Raw genomic sequence first — 19,561 nt, 5'->3', positions numbered from 1 at the left:
AAAGAAAAAGACGCATACACACATTAAGCGAGAAAAAAGTTTATTCACTTGAAGACAAGAAAATATTAAAAAGAGTATAAAATATATCTGCTACAGGTAAAAGTAGTAAAGTGCATATAAATACATATAAAAATGAAAAAGAGAATCTTAAGATATTATATAATATTCTGAGTTCTTTACACAGCACATTACAAATCAGCTATAGATCTCCAATTATGAGTTTAATAGTGGTCATTGCCCTAAGCTAAATACAAGCAAGTATTCCACTTAATGTTACTTGTATTTCACTATATGACACAGTATAGTTCGTATTCTAAAACTTAATCTAATTTTTACATACTTAGTTTAGTTTTACACTAATCTTCTTAATTGAAAATATTTAAATTATGCTAATATCGTACGTCGATTTGTTTCTTTTTTATATTATGGCACATTTGCAGTACTTCTGAAAATCATACCCTCCGTTCAAGTACTGCTAATTATCACCGAATATTTGTACTGTGGGAACATAAGTATATTACGATCAGAAGAGCGCATAAAACCTTCACGAAGTCTAACACCTATTTGTATATATTTATACAAAGTGAAAAAGAGAAGCTTACAAAATGATAGTATCATTGTGCACGCTAATTGAAAATTCTAAACCAACACAACTTTTTAATACCTTTATGTAATGTCTACTGCTATACAATTGTGTTCTTTACCTTTTTCGTTTACATTAAAGCTATATTAATTAGAAGTAAAATTCGGAATATTAGCCACATAAAATGACCTAACATGCAACAAAATGAGCAGAATAAATAATCATCTACCTGAGCTACAAATTTTATCCTATGTCTAATTTTTGAAGCAGTTTCCATTTTATGATTGATAAACACGCAGAGAATAGACTGGAAATCCATCTGTCTGTTACTGCATGGATGCATTCATCGTCATAAGCATGCAAACATAATACCAACAAAATACTACATTTGATCCTAAGTGAGCAAATTTGCAAGGATCTTGAATGACAAAATATATATATATATATATATATATATATACAGTGCGCACACAGTTTTCAGGGAACCAAAGAGAAAGTTACCTAATTCTTTACAAGAGATTTATTCTCATTGGCAGTTAAATTACAAATAATTGATAGAAATTTTACATACACATAAACGTATATATGTTTAATTTCAACCAAGAAAACCCGAATTATCGCCTATAGCAGAGGAAATTACAAAAGCGTACAAAATATATTATGGAGACAAATGTTGTAGTTATCTTCAATAATGTACATTTAAGAAATGACAAAATAAACTATCGAAGTTTCGGTTCTCTACAGATAGGCATCAGTCAGAGAAAATATTAACGTCACAATGTTACATACTTCATTAGGTTTCATTTCATAACTATTCGATAATGGCTTATCGAGATCGAAAGTGCTGGAATTATCGAGTTACTGAAAGGTGGCTTCTGACACATAGCTGCACATGTTGTAAACGAAACGAGAGGGATGATTCTTCGCCAATCAGAGCAATATTCTTTCACGCTGTTGCTAGGCAACGAAGGTCACTGACCGCGCTGTTGCCGGTAGTTGAGACGACTTGTTAAACGTCTCAAGTTTGTCGCCAGAGCTGCTGTCTCTGTTGCAAAGCCTCTGGCAACAGAGCCGCCAATATTCCACGTGCTCAACCCAACTGTCAGAAGTCATCTTTCCTTGCGTAGACAGTAACTTATTAACTATGTTTCCATGTGTAATATTGGAAAAATTAACATTAGTTTCTCTATACGGTTTTAAATAAGTAACCAAAAATGTATCTACCAATAATTCCAGCAGAGCACATATATGCAAATACAAAATAGGTGGTGATTTACTTTTGGCGCACCACATTTTGGAAGATTTACAGGTAAAATTCAATACTTTGCATGAAAAGACATATTTAGAAAAAACAAATTTCTTCTGTAAGCGACAATTAAATACAAAGTAATGCACCTGTATTTTATGTTTACAAGGGTTACTAGTGTAAAATCATTACAAGTGCTTTGTGACAGATAAAATAAGTGAGTGCATATGAAAGATGACTATATAAGATACTATTTTCCGCCGGTGTATTTCTGCAGTGTATAGAAGCTGCACTTTATGTTTACAAGTGGAGCGCTACTAGTATGAAACCATAACAAGTACTATTAAAACTCATATCATTGCCAAAACCCATTCGTTTTCACTACCCTCATTTACGCATATTCCCACCGTCGCTGACGTGCCTGCTCCCTTCGGATGCGACTCCTCACTAACGCTTAGCTCCCTAGCTTTGTCCAGCCCCGACTCGGTTAGATAGTATTCATACTTTTTAGTGGCCACTTAGCACAAGTTGGTTTGTTTGAAAGTTGTGCACACAACTATCTCTGTCTGCGCAACTGCCTAATGTACGATTTTGCTGATGTTTATAATCACATTTAACTAGTTTGATGTCACGAGATTCCAAGTTGGCACCCCTGTCACTCGTACACGACGCGGAATTCGACAACATGCAAGAGAACTTTTTGTCTTCTTTTGATATCCCCAATCACCTCCCGGAATTTGTGCAATTTTTCAGATTCACCCTATGTCTGTCTATTTATCTATGTATAGATATATATATTAATAGAAAGGAGATTAGTGTGATGCATGAATTGAGACCTTGGTTCGATTCCCGGCGGAAGCTCATGTGGTTCGGATTCCACGTTAATCAGTATGTCCCTTCTCATATAGCCTCGCTGATGAAAGGGATGTTAAACTCAACGCACGAATATGAAGTGAACGTATTTTCTAATGCAAGGTAAAAGCTATTGTTTTACTAATATAAGCAAAATACGATAAACATGTATCTAGTTATTTAAAATAAGTAAAAATAACTTTACCATTGCAGTTGGCAGACCTTTCTATTCCAAATTGCTGTTGTGAATTTGATCATTTCATTCAAATAATGATAATCAAAATCAAAATTGCCGACCATGATGACAACACATCTAAGCAAGTCGTGGTTAATACACTAGAAGTCCGCATTGAATATTGTAACATTAAGTGCACATGGGATAAAATTTGACCCCACACTTATCTTAGTAGCAATTACGTTTAGTTATTTATTTATTTGACTGATTTCGAGTTAAAACATTTTCAATAATAGTAAGGCATACATGTGCATAACCCATATAATTATCAATATTTAATACAAGTAAAAGTGTAAGAAATATCGTAAAATATATTATGTTGGGGTCAAAAAAGACCCCAAAGCAGACTTCTAGTGTTAACCTGATGAGTGTTCCGTTAACATTTAAAAAATAAACTACCACTTGGAACTGTTCACATCACCCGGCGTGTCACAATATAAAACATTGAAAAATACCATTGAACAAAAGAGTTTTGCAGTTCATATAGAAATTATTTTCAGAAATAGGAATGAATTGACCAACAGTTTATCATTTATACAATTCGCAGTGAACATTTAGAAAATTTGAGAAAACATATTCTATATAAATTCATACTAATTAAATTTTTATTCATATACTATATCTATCCAAATCAAAACAACAACTTTTCCATTTAACATATTTCCAGTAGCTACCGTTAAGTTATAGGTACATAAGAAACTCAGGTACTCTTGGTGAAACGACGGTGTTTTAATATTTGTTTTCCATGAGTAATCTAAATTCGTAACATAGTGATTCCCAACCTGCGGTCCGCACAGGCAGCTGTGTTCACGATAATGATTGATTGGGCTGCTATCATTTACTTAATTTCGTTTTAAAATAACAATCAAAATCCATGCATCGCTGATAAAATAAAGTTAAATATTTCAAACTGTTTTCTTTTGGTCATACATTATTTACGATATACTACGAAAATAAGTGTCTAGAATATTTAGTATTTTAATAAAAAACAAGTTACTATTCCCGGCTTTTCCTAATGTGAAGTCATAGACTCAAAACATTTTCTTTGTAGCTGGACACTTACAATGTAACAGAAATCAGCAGTGTTTCTTCTGTAAAATTTAATAATAATAAGGCAGCTTGAAGCGTAGATACTAAATCAAAAAACGAAACGAAAAGAAATCTGAGTTTTACGTCCCACGTTTATGCGGTCTAGGCTAAAGGAGACGGTGATGATGAGAAATGAATGAAATGGTGGAATGAAGAAAGTGGGAGAACCCGAGAAAACCCACGCACATGGTGTTTGTCCACCACAAAGTCCACTTAGCGCGTGCTGGGATCGAACCAGACCCCACGCACCAGAGGTGAAAATCTACCACTGAGCCACCGCGACACTAAATCAAGTCTTTCATGTGATGTAAAATCTAGCTGCTCATTCAAAAAGAAAATATTTTAAGTTTTCCTTCGAAAATATCGTAGAATAATAACGTGAATATTACAATCCCCAGACTTAAAAAAAAAAAAAAAAAAAAAAAAGTTAGGAACCACTATTCTACCAATATATCTGTCGATAGCTGTTTTAGGTAATTAAATACATGTCATTTTTTAAATTTGACTTCTCTTATACCTCATCTAAATGCATTCTAATGTGAAACAAATTTAGACAATAATAACGAAAAATACGAGTTCAAGCTATAGATATTGGTCATGATTATATTGACAAGGTATATATACAGTAGACCATATATCTTGACACGCCCTTGTAACTTCTAAATAGGCAGAAAAAAATGCTGAAATTTTGTATCGAGCAAATATCGGCAAGGCGACATTATTCGACATATTCTGCTATACAACGAGATTAACAGTATTACCAACTCAATATAAAGTTCTACTTTATTTTTTCTTTTTTTTTTTCAAATGGCATAAAATCAGATTATTACATATTTCAAATCTACATGTTAAGGGAAAACTTACAACAGCACATTTGTTATTCAGTGTTGCAAAGGAGCTACAGTATCCATCCTGTATATAGTTCCAGTTAGTCGGAATGGGCTTTGGAACAACAGTCAACATATTAAATTTCAATGAATAAGAGAAACAATAGTTGGAGCTGAGCTAAAATCCAACCTTACCCAAGCTTGAAACATCTAATCACCAAAAAACACGAAAAGCACAAAATAATAATATTTGCATGACTGAAATTTCATTATAAACATTTTTTTTTAATATATCAAACTTAACAGTAATTATTAGCTTGGTGCGAATGAAGTGTCCGCCTCAAGTGCGTTATTTCCAAACTACAGAAAGAAAAGAAAAAAACGAGAAATTAAGATATTCGCCGTCTCCAACTACATACTTTTGCCATTGTTCAGCCAATGATAACAGCAAAAGAAGCCTGCTATTTGTAATACAAAGGATTCCTCTACCATACGTTTCACCGTCCGACCACCAGGGAAGGTTTTTTCTCCCAAGAAATAATCGAGATACTGCAATTGATGATACAGTCCAATCAATAAAGACCTCAGAACATCAAACTTCGGAAACAATTAAGTTAAAGCTGAATTTTACCCCTTGATAAATCGCTACATGAGGAGCAATTTTTACAAAAGTTCCCAAAAAATTCCCTGGAACTTTTCCCGCAGCCCTAATAAAAGCTTTAAAATGCCAAAATTTACGAAACAGCCATTATATCTGTTATTAACGATCGGATAAAGTTCAACTCTTTTTGTTCGTTATTAATGGGGTACAATATTGGTTATCTTCATATTTACGTTACGCCTAATACTTTTTTTAATTTATGAAAATATGTAAAAAAAAAAAAAAAAAAAAAAAACAGCAGGTTTATTACTTTAAAAACTTTCAATTTTTACGCTATATCATTTTTACAAGTCATATTATCTGAAAACCCTTCCTATAAAAGTTATGGCCTACACTTCTTTGAATCTACTGATATACAGATTTATTTATTTATTTATGTATAATGTAATGCTGGAAGTTGGGGAGAAACCAAGAAGATTTGGCATACGACGCGGCCGTAATATGAAAATCGCCGAACAATAGTAGTATGATGTAAGCCTAACTCATCTACTTCTCCAACAGTTGGTTTCCACGGTATTCCAGAAGCTCGTCGGTGCTCATTGGACTCAGTTTTCAATGCTGTGACCGGAACGAAATTTCATAAACCAATGGTAAATGGTGCGTTCATTCGTCATTGCTGGCCCAAATGCACTGTTTTATTTTATTTTTTTTTTTTCTGGCTGTGCAAAATGTTCCAGTTTGAATTCGAAAAGAAAACATACGCGTAATTATGTTTTATATGGTATACTTTCATACGACCCTGTTCAACGTCACACTACCTTCTGAGTATCTGGCTGCTCCAGCCTGTTTTCTGGACGTGAACAGTTTGTGACGTTAGATACGTCATCTTAGTCAATCCCTGTGTCGTAATGCTGGGGTAAGTTTCCCACCAACGTTAAAGCAGATATTTCGTTCGCAACAACCTAATATGTTATATATACAATAAATCAATGAATTATCACAGACAATATATAAAAAGCTAAAAACTGAAAAATAATATGTCCACAATATGTTGCACAAAACTAAGCAGATATTATGGTATCACGATGATTAAAACATTGTAATATTTAAATATTTGTGCATATTTTTGTGTGACTAATAAAGATTGATAAAGCTGTGATTTTCTACTCGATAATGATCTTCTTACCCCTATTTTTTCCGCAATATTGGTACAATGATAGCACACTAGGACAAGGGTGTTTCCAATAGCCTGGAAGGCAATGTTAAGGGATTCGTTCATTTTGAAAGAAAGAAAAAAAAAGCAACACTTTTCTTGAGCAGTGGCGCTACCTGTCTTGCAACTTTCCAATCACACCTCGTACATTACAGAACGAAATATTTCACTTACAGAAAGTTGAATGTTAGTTTGTTAATAGCTACAGCTCAAATTCCGCCTTCAAAGCTCATATTTCAGCAAATGAACAAGCCGAAGTTCCTCACAACGTGGAACTTATTCAAATAATAAATAAGACTCTTAACGTAACTTTAGTCGTACTGTCACAGTCTGTTGTCCCCTTTCTCTACTGAAGTTTTTTTTTATAGAAACAATGTACTGTATTTCTAGTCCGAAGTTTTCTCGTTGTGATCTATCAAAAAGAAATTCCTTATTTTGTATTTAAATCATAAAATAGAAGATTTGCTATTGATTTGAATAGGGCACGTAAGAGGCACCATTACTCAAAATAACTTTACTTTTCTTCCTGTCTGGCTTTTGATGATGACTTTTTCAGTCTATTGTTTTATGATGTATTTTTCATTCTTCATTGTGGCTCAGTGCCAGAGCGCTCACTTTTGTTGCGTGGGGTCTCTGGCTTGATTCCAGACCCCGCTAAATAGGTTTTGTGGTAGATAAACCCCATGTGCATGTTTTTTAAAGGATTCTTCCGTTTTCTCTCACTTTCGTCATTCCACTATTATTATTTCATCTCAATGCAGTGTCCCTTAGCCTCCGTGAATAATCGTAGGACGTTAAACTAACGAAGGAAAATGACAAGTCTTCTTTCTAACTCTTCGTTTCAAAACCTATAAAATAATGTTCGCTTCATGTTTTAGACCGCGATATAATGGAATAGTAAATCACAGCGTATAAATTTAACACAAAAGCCACTCAAGATAATAACATACGAGTCATATGCGTTTGCAAATTACAATATTAATTTTAAAAAAAAATGGAAGTAAAACCAAGATGAAAATATTGAATGAAAATACGGAACAGCTAAAAAGTACAAAAAAAGAAGATGGTAACGCAAATTTTACTTCATTTCTCGAACCTACGTGAAGCGTTTGTGGACCTAGATTCCTGAACTTTTTATTATTATTATTATTATTATTATTATTATTATTATTATTATTATTATTTACGATAAGAAACAAAAGGCTGCGAATTCTGTCGCATTGATTTTTAGCAACTTACACAGTGTGTAAATATTTTAGTGTTTTCTTAGTAAACAGACGGCAGATAAAGAATTATTTTCTTATTCACATATGCACGACGTTACGGCACACCTTTATCACGGAACATAATATTATTTATACTATTAATAGTATTTGATATTTGTGACGTGAAATATTTACAAGTGCGCAAAAATTCCCGGTCTTCTTGCAATTAACAGTAATAGAAAGGAAACCACTAACAACTTTAACTGTGCGACACTAACATAAGATATTCTTATGAGCTACATAAAATATATACAGTATATATATCGCAATCAATATGATACATATTGTACACTAATATTACCAATTTGTTAACATCTCAAGCTGCACATACTTATAAAAATCAGATTTTTTATGCTTAGGAAACGGACAATTGAATGTTTTAATGTGTAAAGTTTTAAGAAACAAATTATTTGATAGACTTAATAACATTATTTTACCTTTTATGATTCATTTTCTTTAGTTATTATGAATAGTTATTAAAATCTATACGAGTTATTAAAACCTGTTGTAAAATCTGCACGAGTTATTAAAATCTATTTTAAAATCTCCACGAGGTATTTAAAATCTATTTTAAAATCTCCACGAGATATTTAAAATCTATTGTAAAATCTGCACAAGTTAGTAAAACCTATTGTAAAATATTCACGATTTCTACCTAATATTTGTTTATATTTTTCAGAATATTCAATGGAAAATGTTATCCACTTAGCTTATACCTCACCATACGTAGTTCTTTTAAAATATTATGAGCTAAAATTGTCACCTAAGGCTGCAATAGCTCAGCAGCAAATCGACTCTTCTGAAGCGCATAGCCGCGAATTTAATCTTAGTTTTGTATTCTCGTAATTCAGTTGAAACTGTTTCTCATTACGACCGATGTTTGAAATTTAAAATTTAACTCTCGGCAAATAAAGATGATGAAAAATGTGGCTGGATAAGTTGCGAACTGATGACATGGAGCATATGAAGATATTCCGAGAAAATTCAGGCATTTGGCAACATAACACAACCTACGACCGAACTCGCGATGCCGCGTTCTAAAGATGAGCGCTGTGCTACTGAACTACCACAGAGAACATTCCGAAATGCTACAGATGTTTCCAATGTAAGTGTTGAACAATTTAAATTCATATTTTAGCTTCGTGTGACTTCTTACTCACAAGGAACAGATAGGAACCTGTCATCCGGACATCCGAATCAAACCTAGTCCATTCGATAAACATTACAAAGATATGTTCATGCACAATTAGTGCCATGGACTACGGGGTAAGTCCCTGGGGCCCATTAACCCTCTGTTAATATAAAGAAAATCGTAGACTCGCAGTGAATTAGCTATTATATCAACCCTGTTCATTGGAAAGTCATGGTTTATAGTTCATTCTCTTCAGCATGAAACAAGCTTTCCAGAGGTGCATGTATTGGCGCCTATAAAGTACCTGAACAGGGAAAATTGGGAGAATGTCGGGAAAAATCCCTCCCATCAAATTTGGACTCTTCTGGAATGGCCCCGGGTAAAAGCACACAGTCCAAATGTATTTCGAAAAAATACTATAGGGAATAAGAAATGTGTATACCAAGTTTTGTATTGCTAGACAGAATAGGTATGGGGGGAAGTTGTTTATTGTTATACAAACTTTTCCCTCATATTTATTCCGTCTATCAATACAAAACTTGATACACCCATTTCCTAACCCTTAAAGTATTTTTCGAGATATATTTGGATTATGTGCTTTTACTCGGGGTCACTCCAGAGGGGTCCAAATTTGATGGGAGGGATTTCTGGAGGGAATTTTCCCGACATTCTCCCAATTTTCCCTGTTCAGGTACTTTATGGGTGCCAATACATAGCATAGCACCTCTGGAAAACTTGTTTCATGCTGAAGAGAATGAACTACAAACCTTAACTTTCCAATGAACAGTGTTAATGCAATAGCTATTTCACTGCGAGTCTACGATTTTCTTTATACTAACAGGGTTAATGGGCCCCAGGGACTTACTTCTTTGTCCATGGCACCTAATGTTTTGTGCAAGAACATACTTTTGTAATGTTTATTGAAGGGGCTAGGTTTGATTCGGATGTCCGGATGACAGGTTCATGTCCGTTCCTTGTCAGATAAATAATGTTGCAAACAAAGAAATGCGAATCACTAACTGCATTACAAAACTGTGGTGCTATTTCAGCTTCATCAGACACATCTATAGTGCTTTATTCTCAGTTTTATTTACCTAACTAGGGATGACTTCAAAGTTTAACCTTGAATTTGGGGATAACCTATATATTTCCTGAAAGGATTTGTCAAGTAAGTTCCAAAACAAGTTTTAATTTCTTGTCCGGAAGTGACCCCACCCCTTCAAAGTTTCAAATATATAGACCAAATTGACTTGCATGTCCTACATATCAAAGTGATCTCCATGACTAGTAGACTAAGAATATAATACGAACTACTCAATTATATCCTATAATAATGAATAAAACAAAAAAAATGATAATTTCGCTATAAATATCTTACAGTAGTGGACCTATAAAGTTGAGAAAAGCATGTCCATAATATCCAGTAAACAGTAAGTCATTTGGTATCACTACTAATGTGACTCATTGCTATGGCTAGATGTGACACATTCGGTGTACGTATTTCAATTTCTATATTTTCCACGATTTCACCTATATACGTTGTCGGACAAGTACGTTCACTACATATTCAACTGCCCGACCAGTACGTTCATTATAACAACTGCCCATCTAGACGATTTGTTAGATAGGTCACATGGTACAAAGACGTTCAACAGATTTTGAGTTACTAATTAGGAAAACTAGTCGTGATGATAATTTGAGCTTATATACTCGATCCGAACAGCTCTTTCTTTGTAGATATATAAACCCGATTGGACACCTTTCAGGGTTTAATCCCTCTAGCCATGACCAGACCCGGGTAATGAGAGGGAAGGCGGCTCCGGCTGGATGTTGTTTGCCAGAGCTTGGCTTTAGTTTTTGGCTATGTGTGAGAGTCATGTAACTCAGACGTCACGATCCTGGCAAGATGATGAGGTTCACTAATATAGAACATTTATAGTGAAATAATCAATTTTTTTGGGGGAGGGGGTTATTACCCTGATATAGGATATAATTGGGTAGTGCATATTATATTCTTAATCTACTAGTCATGCGGAGTACTTTGATATATAGGATATATAAGTCAAGTTGTTCTATATTTTTCCAACCCTGGAGGGTGGGGTCACTTCCGGGCAAGGAATTGAAACATGTTTTGGAACTTCCTCAACAAACCCTTTCAGGAAATACCTAGGTTATCCCCAGATTCAAGGTTCAATTTTAGAGTCATCCCTAGTAAGTGTGGGTCATTCAGTAAAAAACTTTCGTACTTATAGATTAAAAAAAAAAAAAAAAAAAAACACCAAGAAAACGCCGAACTCACGCAGATTATTCAGATTGTCATACTGATTACAGTTAATACACAGGGATAAAACACTGTAGTAACTTCAAAAGTCTTAACTGTTGTTCATTCGTGCAACTGTAAACACAGTTACCAGCACTGATACTTAAGCTAGGCATGATAATAGAGATACAAAGACCATTATTGAACATTGCTGGAAAAGCTGTAATAACATGAAATACATGAAAACATATAAACTTCTATATATTAAAGATAAACATCTATTTATTAACTAGCATATATATATTTTCTAACACCAACATCTGTAAAATTATAAACTATTAATTCGTATTTATCATATATATCCATCTATACATCTATATTCCGATATTAATATGAAGTATCAGAAATATCACAAAGGTATATTGTTTGGACACGTTCAAAAGGAAGAAATTAGATATATATATATATATTAAATATCTTACCACAGCAGAGGTATGTTTTACATTTCAAGCACTCAAACCAAATTCGTGTTACTTTTGTTTTTCTATATAAGGAAAGAAAAGTTGCGAAACAAAATGAAAAATTAAAATCTGGACGTCAGCGACGGACGTACTGTAAAATAAATTGGTAGGAATTTTGTATACGTGATTTATAGCTGAGCAATATGGTCTGATCATTTTATGACATTCTATGAAAATTGTGATATTCTCAGCTGTAAAGACGATGTGAAGTTATCGACAAAAGAAAATGGTATATTTCATTTAAAAACTGTACATACAATGTAGTACTTTTTTTTTTTCGGATTGTGCAGTCTGCGACGAAATTTGTTTCCGTTTGATGAATTTGGTTTCGTAAATAACTTCAGAATGAAAGGACAATTTGAGTACAGTTTTCAGTAAATTAAAAAGAATGTAATTTTCTTTATGTTCCCGCCATACGACCGTTATTCCCAAAATAAATTTTACCAAACGGAAGGAACTTTTGTCACTGACTGTACACAACCATCATCAATCGATTTTATAGTATTTTCTAAATTTTATGATTTATGTCCTTCAAATTTTAATACAGACTTTTGCTTCACATTTTAAGAAAAACAAAAATAGTACAAATTTTGCTTTGAATATTCTGTACGATCGCACCCCTTTGACTGGCAAAATTTAATACGTCATTAATCACGTATTTTGCACGTTTTCTGGTAAGGAAACAATATAGTGCAAGAAAGGAGCTACTATCATTAAGATTCTTGGCTTTCTCTAGGAATTCCAGAAGAATTTGATTGGAATAAACTATACAGTAATTGTTAGGAACATTTTCTCTAAATTGATTTGATCACTAGTAATTAAAACTACTGCGATTGTAAAAGGTGCTCGATGAAAATAACGCTATATGCAACAGAGTCAATACAAGCTATTTTTTTTTTTTTTTTTTTTATTTTGCAGGTTAACAACGCTCTGGACTACTTATACAATTTTCTAAGAAGACTACAAGGTATGATCAAAAATTACGGTGAATGTGGTTGCACAGTGCCATCTATCGATGTTGTTTCAACTAGTAAGTCCGATAGCCCAAACCTTTGGTACAGTCATTGTCGAGTTTGAGCGAGTTGTGACATGTTAGTTGGCTTCCTGAGGCAAAATAGTGAGGACGTGCTAAGAGTCTGCCGCGCGCCAACATTAAGTTTTATTCTAAGCTGCAAAAATGTGCCAAAGAAGCTCACGAAATGTCAAAATCAGTATACGGCGATGAAGCAGTGGCATTGAAGGCAGTTTACCCGTGGTATGAGCGATTCAAAAGCGACAAGGTGTCAGTTTGAAACGAGCAATCATGGAGATATCCTACGACGTCAAAAACAGATGAAAACATGCAAAACGTGGCACAATGATTTGTTCAAACAGGCGAATGACTATTCGAGAGTTTTCCCAAGAACTAAACATCTCGTATGAGTCGTGAAAAGCATGTTAACTGCCAATTAAATGGCCAAATGGCTTCCTCCTTTCCCACGAAAACGCACCTCACTTTTGATCCGCGAGTTTTTGGCCAGAAAAAAGTGTTCCTGTCTGTCCACATCCGCGTTACTCAGCAGATTCAGTACCACGTGACTTCTGGCTCTTTCCAAACATTAAAGCCATGCTTAAAGGAAGACATTTTGACACCATTCCTGACAATGAAAGGGACAGGACACAGCAACTCAACGGAAGAAGCCTTCCAGAAATGCTGCCAGTCATCGATTCAACGTTGGGATAAGTACATTGCTAGCCAAGTACAGTATTTAAAAGGAGATTAAATCAAATTCCATGTAAACTTATTACCGAATTTTTTGATCACACCTTGTACAAATAACTAAATCGAATATTCTTGACACACATAGAGCAACTGTATAATGTTCATATACGAGCAGCCAAGTTGAAAAATGGACCAATAATAAAAAATCTAAATATTAGGTAACAGGCACGCTTGTGTTCCTAAAGCTTTATAAGGAATCTAGCTGAAATGTTTGTTCTTTGCAGGGGAAGAATAAGTTTATGGAAAATGTTTGAACCCCTTTTCCTCTTTAGGATGTGCATTTCAAGGAAAGTGTAATTATAAAAACCTGTAAGATATTTTTGCTATAAGTTTTGAATTCCCCTACCCCGCCCCTTAGGATACGTCCGTTAATCAATGCGACATGATAAAAAAAAATACTGTTGAGGTAGGTACAAACTATGTTCTAAAATTCATTTCAAATGGGTAAGCCGTTTTCCGCGATGCAATTGCAAATAGCAAGCGTCCACTCTGATTAGGCAAAAAAATATAGAAACTGCCCCTCAACCCTTAAAACCGTCATCTTTCTTCCTATTGCTTTAAATGTCGATATTGTTTTATTACTATTATCATTACTGCATTATCCTATTATTCCATAGATTTGTTAGAATTTCCAGTATAAACTGGCATTCAGGTGTATCTGGAATTATGTTCGTAAATAAATAAATAAATATGACAGTAACTCCTTTCCGCTTTTTTTTTTTCCCACTTTCAATGTCAATACATACCTATCAGCACCATAAGGAATCTCGGCTTAGATTACTTTCTGATAATTAGTTACAACAATGTAAAAGCAAACAGATTGTTGCGTTTCTCTACGTAAACTACAATAGTAAAGGATAAATACATTAGGAACATTAAGCGTCGAAGGAAATCATTTTTGATTTTCCGAAATAGTTGGAAATATATGTTTAGTCTTTTGTTTGAAAAATTACCATTACCTTCAACTGCAGCGAAGATAAATATCTCAGATCATTATACCTTGGATTATTTACAATTGTACTTAACACAATCGCTGACTACGTATATCAACCTTCTCCGATTAAATTCATGAATCTTTACATATTCTTGCAAGCTGCTGGCGTCAATTCTCTGCTCTAATATTTTATCCCAAATACGCCATATTCACTATTTTACAAATTGTATTTCATCTGCTAATTAGCTCTAATTGCTATGCTAAAAACAATATATAGTTTGATCAGGTACATTAGGGAGAAAAAAAAGTTGTATCAATACCACAACTTTTCGATATTCGACACTTTACGAATGTAAACGTTCAACATTACCAAACATTCTAATTCTAAATCATTAAAAATTCTCATGATTTAAGTATCTGACATAAATTAAAAACCTTACCTTGCCAGGATTTCAAAACAACACGTCTACATCTTTCGGAAAACATATCTCTATAACCCATCTCGATGACAAGAAGGCCAAGAGCGAAGGTACAATCACATTAAAAGTTATATAAGGAGATACCGAGAAAAAGTTGTTAACAAAATGTACAAACTTTAAAACAAAGCTGCTCCCTACAGTACTCTACTTAGGTATATATATATATAAACCTAGAATATGATCTTACATGTGTTTTCTGCCTAACTTGTCTTGAGGATGGATGCAGAGTTGTTGCTCGAACTAATGACTGTTTTTCTATGCTTTTTGAACAGTTCACACGATATTTTTAATATATATATATTCTACGCTTAATTTCTACAATATGTATCAATAGATTTCTTTCCATGACTTTCTACTGAAGTGTAAAGAGCGGAATGAAGTTCAGAGCACCCACTACAGCTCTCTCTGAATGATATATAAAAATACATACATATATTACATAAGTAACATGCATGTTAAGAATGTAGAAGGTACGATCACCAACAAAGTACACATCAATCCCACTTGGAGTTCTCCTGCAGACGGCTGGGGGCATGTGAATGAATTAGAATGCGAAATCTGTATAGATAAATATGAACCGCTTGGATGCCCAGCACTATAATTCCAAAATGGAAATTATCCAAGGAGAGAACTTTGAACTTCAAAATTTCATGTAAACTGCACGAAGAGAATGTTACTCACTATCAGCATTAGAAAATAAACTTCAAAGTTATATTTTTGGTTGCAACCATAAAATAAATAACAATATTTCATAAGATACTGAACTTCAAAGTTCTCCTGAAAAACAAATGAATTTTGGAGTTACATGTAAGCGATCCATATAGAACTAAGCAATACTCATTCATAGTGGAAATGTACGGAATCAATGCAATATTTTAAAGAAAATGAAATCTTTCAGTTTAACGTCCTACGATTATATCCTTTAAGCTAAGGGACACAGATGATTAACGCAACTGAAAGATGTTGGGAGAATCTGTGAAATGAGAATGTGGAAGGAAACGGGAGTATCCCGAGAAAGCCCACTATCACGATATTGTCCACCACAAACTTACTTGGCCAGGGATTGAACTAGGGACCCATGCACCAGAGGTACACGCTCTATCACTGAGCCACCGTGCTCTCAATGCAATATTTAAAAAAAAAATTCTTTATGAGAATGAAAAGTCGAAAGAATTTTATGTATAATGTGTATAATGCTTTTATTTATTTATTTATTTATTCAAATAGCTGCTATCCTTGCACTGTATCATAAGCAGATGCAAAAATCGATTAAATGAAAGATTTCAGTTTAACGAAACAGGGTGTGCCTTTAAGCTAAGAGAGATGATGATTAAAGCAAGTACATGATGATGGAAAAATTGGTAGAATTAGAATGTGGGAGGAAACAGGAGTGGCCCGAGAAAACCCACTACCACGATATTGTCCACCAAACTTACTTAGCCAGAGGTCGAACCAAGGATCCCATGCACCAGTAATAAGAGCTCCAACATTGAGCAACCGTGCAAGATTTAAATAATTCTCTATAAGAATGAAAAGTCAAAAGAACTTTACGTATAATGTGTTTTATTTATATTTTTATGTATTCAAATAGCTGCTATCCTTGCCCTGTATTGAAAGTAGCTGCAAAAAAATCGATTGATGCGTGAGAATTGGAATGTCGGCAACAAGGCAATTTATTCCCGTTACGATAGAGACAACTCACTAAATACTATAGACTGCCAAAAGGATGCTGCAAGAATGTTAAAAAAAAAGAAAGTACAATCAAAGTTCTGATATATATTGGCTTGATTACCAAAAAATTGTGGCATTGACCCATCAGTAATTAATACTACTAGTACTACTAGTACAAGTTCCTCATAAGATTAATATAAATCGACTGTAGCACACAAAAACGAATTTACGTGAACAATAGGTTCACATAGACCTTCAAATGAACACAAATAGGACAGTTGGTGCTTAAACGTATCTACTACTATCTTTTACTTAACACTGCACGTGCTGTGCATTATCTGATTTAAAAAAGATAGAAATAACATTTTCTTCGGAAAGACATTGTGCAGTTCTTAGCAAAAAAGCATACTTTCTTTTCACATGTTCTTCAGTTTTAACTTCGGAACGAATTGATTTAATTTTCTGTGGTCTACAAAGAATAAAATAAAAAGAAGGAAAAAAAACAGTTAATTTATTTAGAAATCATAGAGAAAAACGTGATAGAAAGTACGCACCTTTGCAAGAGACTGTCCTAGGTACAAACATAAGGCGTGAATTTTACTTTTCATATGGTGTGTGATTTTCTTATATAAATAATTTCTAAATTAGAAGATAAATATCTATCAGTATCTTTCCTTTTGTAACCTGGCTATTTGCACCACGTAAAATATCTAGTTATGGAAACTAATTTCTTGAAGGCACTTTATAAATGAATTAATCAAGAATGTAGATAAACATATGTTCACATTTCTGGAGTATAAAATGCATTAACAGAATACAACACTTTCAATGTTCGTTTACGACGGTTGTTCATGAAGTTCGTACCTTTCATTACAGTTGTTATCAATGTTTGAACGTGCTCTCTCACGCTATACAATCTCATCTACGATTTAAGTTTTCTGTGCATAAGTTTCGTGCACGCAGTCGTGAATAATGTTAAGAAGGGTACTCTGTCAAGAAATGTTCGTACCTGTTACGACAACGCACCTGCACACTCCACCCATAAAACTGTGGGAACCTTGTTGTAGCCTATGATACGAAATACTGGATCATTCATCATATTCTTCAGACAAGGCTCTTAATTTTTTTCTCTCACCGAATGAAATACCTGCTGGAGGGGGGGGGGAATCTTCTGGTGACTACTAGTGAGGGGAAAAACTTACCACCAACGTCGAAGTGAAGACTTATGTGAACTATACAACATGTGCGAACTTTCACTGTGTCTCTCTGCTTTGTGTCCGAAGGTACGAACTTCATGGATTACCCTCGTACACTTTCTCACGTTTAATCATCATATAGTTAAATGAAATCACACATACATACAATTTTACAATATTCACACACACAAAAGCCCAACTCATGACGCAAAAGCAATTACGACAACTGCAGTAATTCCGGTTCCGGCGGAAGATTTGTTATCTCCTGCCTTGGGGGATTTGGTTTAATTCGATTCGCCTTCATGAAACCAATAAATTGATCCGGAATTTCTGCCAATACTTCTCTAGCTAACCTTAATCTTGCAGTCTGCGGATCACCCCCATACTGAAATTTCCGGAATGGTACGAATTGTACTATATCTCGAGCTGCCTGAATACCACCTGAGCGTAAGGGAACAGTATCTGCATCCAACTGCTCCATGGCTTCGAAATCTGCATTTCCAATTCCAACTATAATAATCGACAAAGGCAAAACAGATGCTGCGACGATTGCCTGGCAAAAGAATAAGCGCAGTATTAATAGCAACTTTATTCAACGTGTAAGATACAAATTATTATAAGACCGAAAGTACAATGTATTAATATATCATTAAGGATGCTACTAGAAAAGTACTGAAACAGGTCGGAATAAATAGCAATTAAACATGTAAGGATATAAATTACCAATAGGGTTCTTCTTAATTAATATTTTTCTGACCAGAGTATATACTTCTTTAACAAATTAAAATAAGTCATAACAGTTTCAATAACGTACCGTTTTAATAATGTAACGTCTTCGTCAGACATTAATTGGCATATATATGTTCATATTAATGTAGGTAATACAAACATCATAATATTAAATTATTGATATACAATTTTAATTGTTGCTTTTATATAATTCTATTTCTTTAAATATGTAACAATAAGGTATTGTTATAATTTACTGTTTCACTTTAAAATTTTATAACTGTTCTTATTATATATATATATATATATATATATATATATATATATATATATATAAGGTGTTTCAAAGCAACATTGAAAAATGAAATGAAATGAAATCTTTGAGTTTTACGTCCCAAGGTTATGCCGGTTAGGCTAAAGGAGACGGTGATGATGAGTAATGAATGAAATGGTTGAATGAAGAAAGTGGGAGGAAACGGGAGAGCCCCGAGAAAACCCACGCACACGGTGTTTGTCCACCACAAAGTTCACTTGGCGGGGGCTGGGATCGAACCCGGGACCCCTAGCACCAGAGATGAACGCTCTACCACTGAGGCACCGCGGCCCCTCAAAGCAACATCGACAATGTTTGGGAGGTGATTCCTGGCACCAAGATAAGACAAAAAGTATAGGCCAACCTAGTGCACAAATTCTTCCTTTTGGAGTTATACGCTGCCGAAAACATGAAAAAATGAACTTTAAAGGTAAAGCTCCAAAATACATGTTTCAGAATCCTGCGGTACTTCCGCTACAATTTTTATAGAGGTAGTTGGTGAGTACTTCAAATTATACGCTCGTAGCCAAACTCCCTCTATAAAATTTGTTGCGTGAGTACCTTAGGATTGTAAAACATGTATTTTTGGATAGCGCACATATTAGTTCCTAGCACCAAGATAAGACAAAAAATATATACCAACCTGGGTGCAC

The 19,561-nt window shown here is 34.2% G+C and overlaps 1 protein-coding gene across 1 annotated transcript in view; it reads right to left on the bottom strand.

Annotated features, from left to right (window-relative positions):
- Positions 1-1,007: 1,007 nt before the first annotated feature.
- Positions 1,008-19,561, bottom strand: part of LOC145674370 (copine-8-like) — an 87,880-nt gene continuing 69,326 nt past the window's right edge. The window contains exon 6 of the mRNA XM_081744337.1: positions 1,008-18,419. Within this exon, the coding sequence (XP_081600463.1) occupies positions 18,084-18,419 (336 nt within the window). The 3' untranslated portion in view covers positions 1,008-18,083. The remainder of the gene's footprint in view (positions 18,420-19,561) is intronic.

Source organism: Thermobia domestica, chromosome 17 (assembly GCF_964235325.1).
Source record: "Thermobia domestica chromosome 17, izTheDome1.hap1.1, whole genome shotgun sequence".
In the NCBI taxonomy this organism is placed as follows: Eukaryota; Metazoa; Arthropoda; class Insecta; order Zygentoma; family Lepismatidae; genus Thermobia; species Thermobia domestica.
This window is presented reverse-complemented; position numbering and strand designations above follow the sequence as displayed.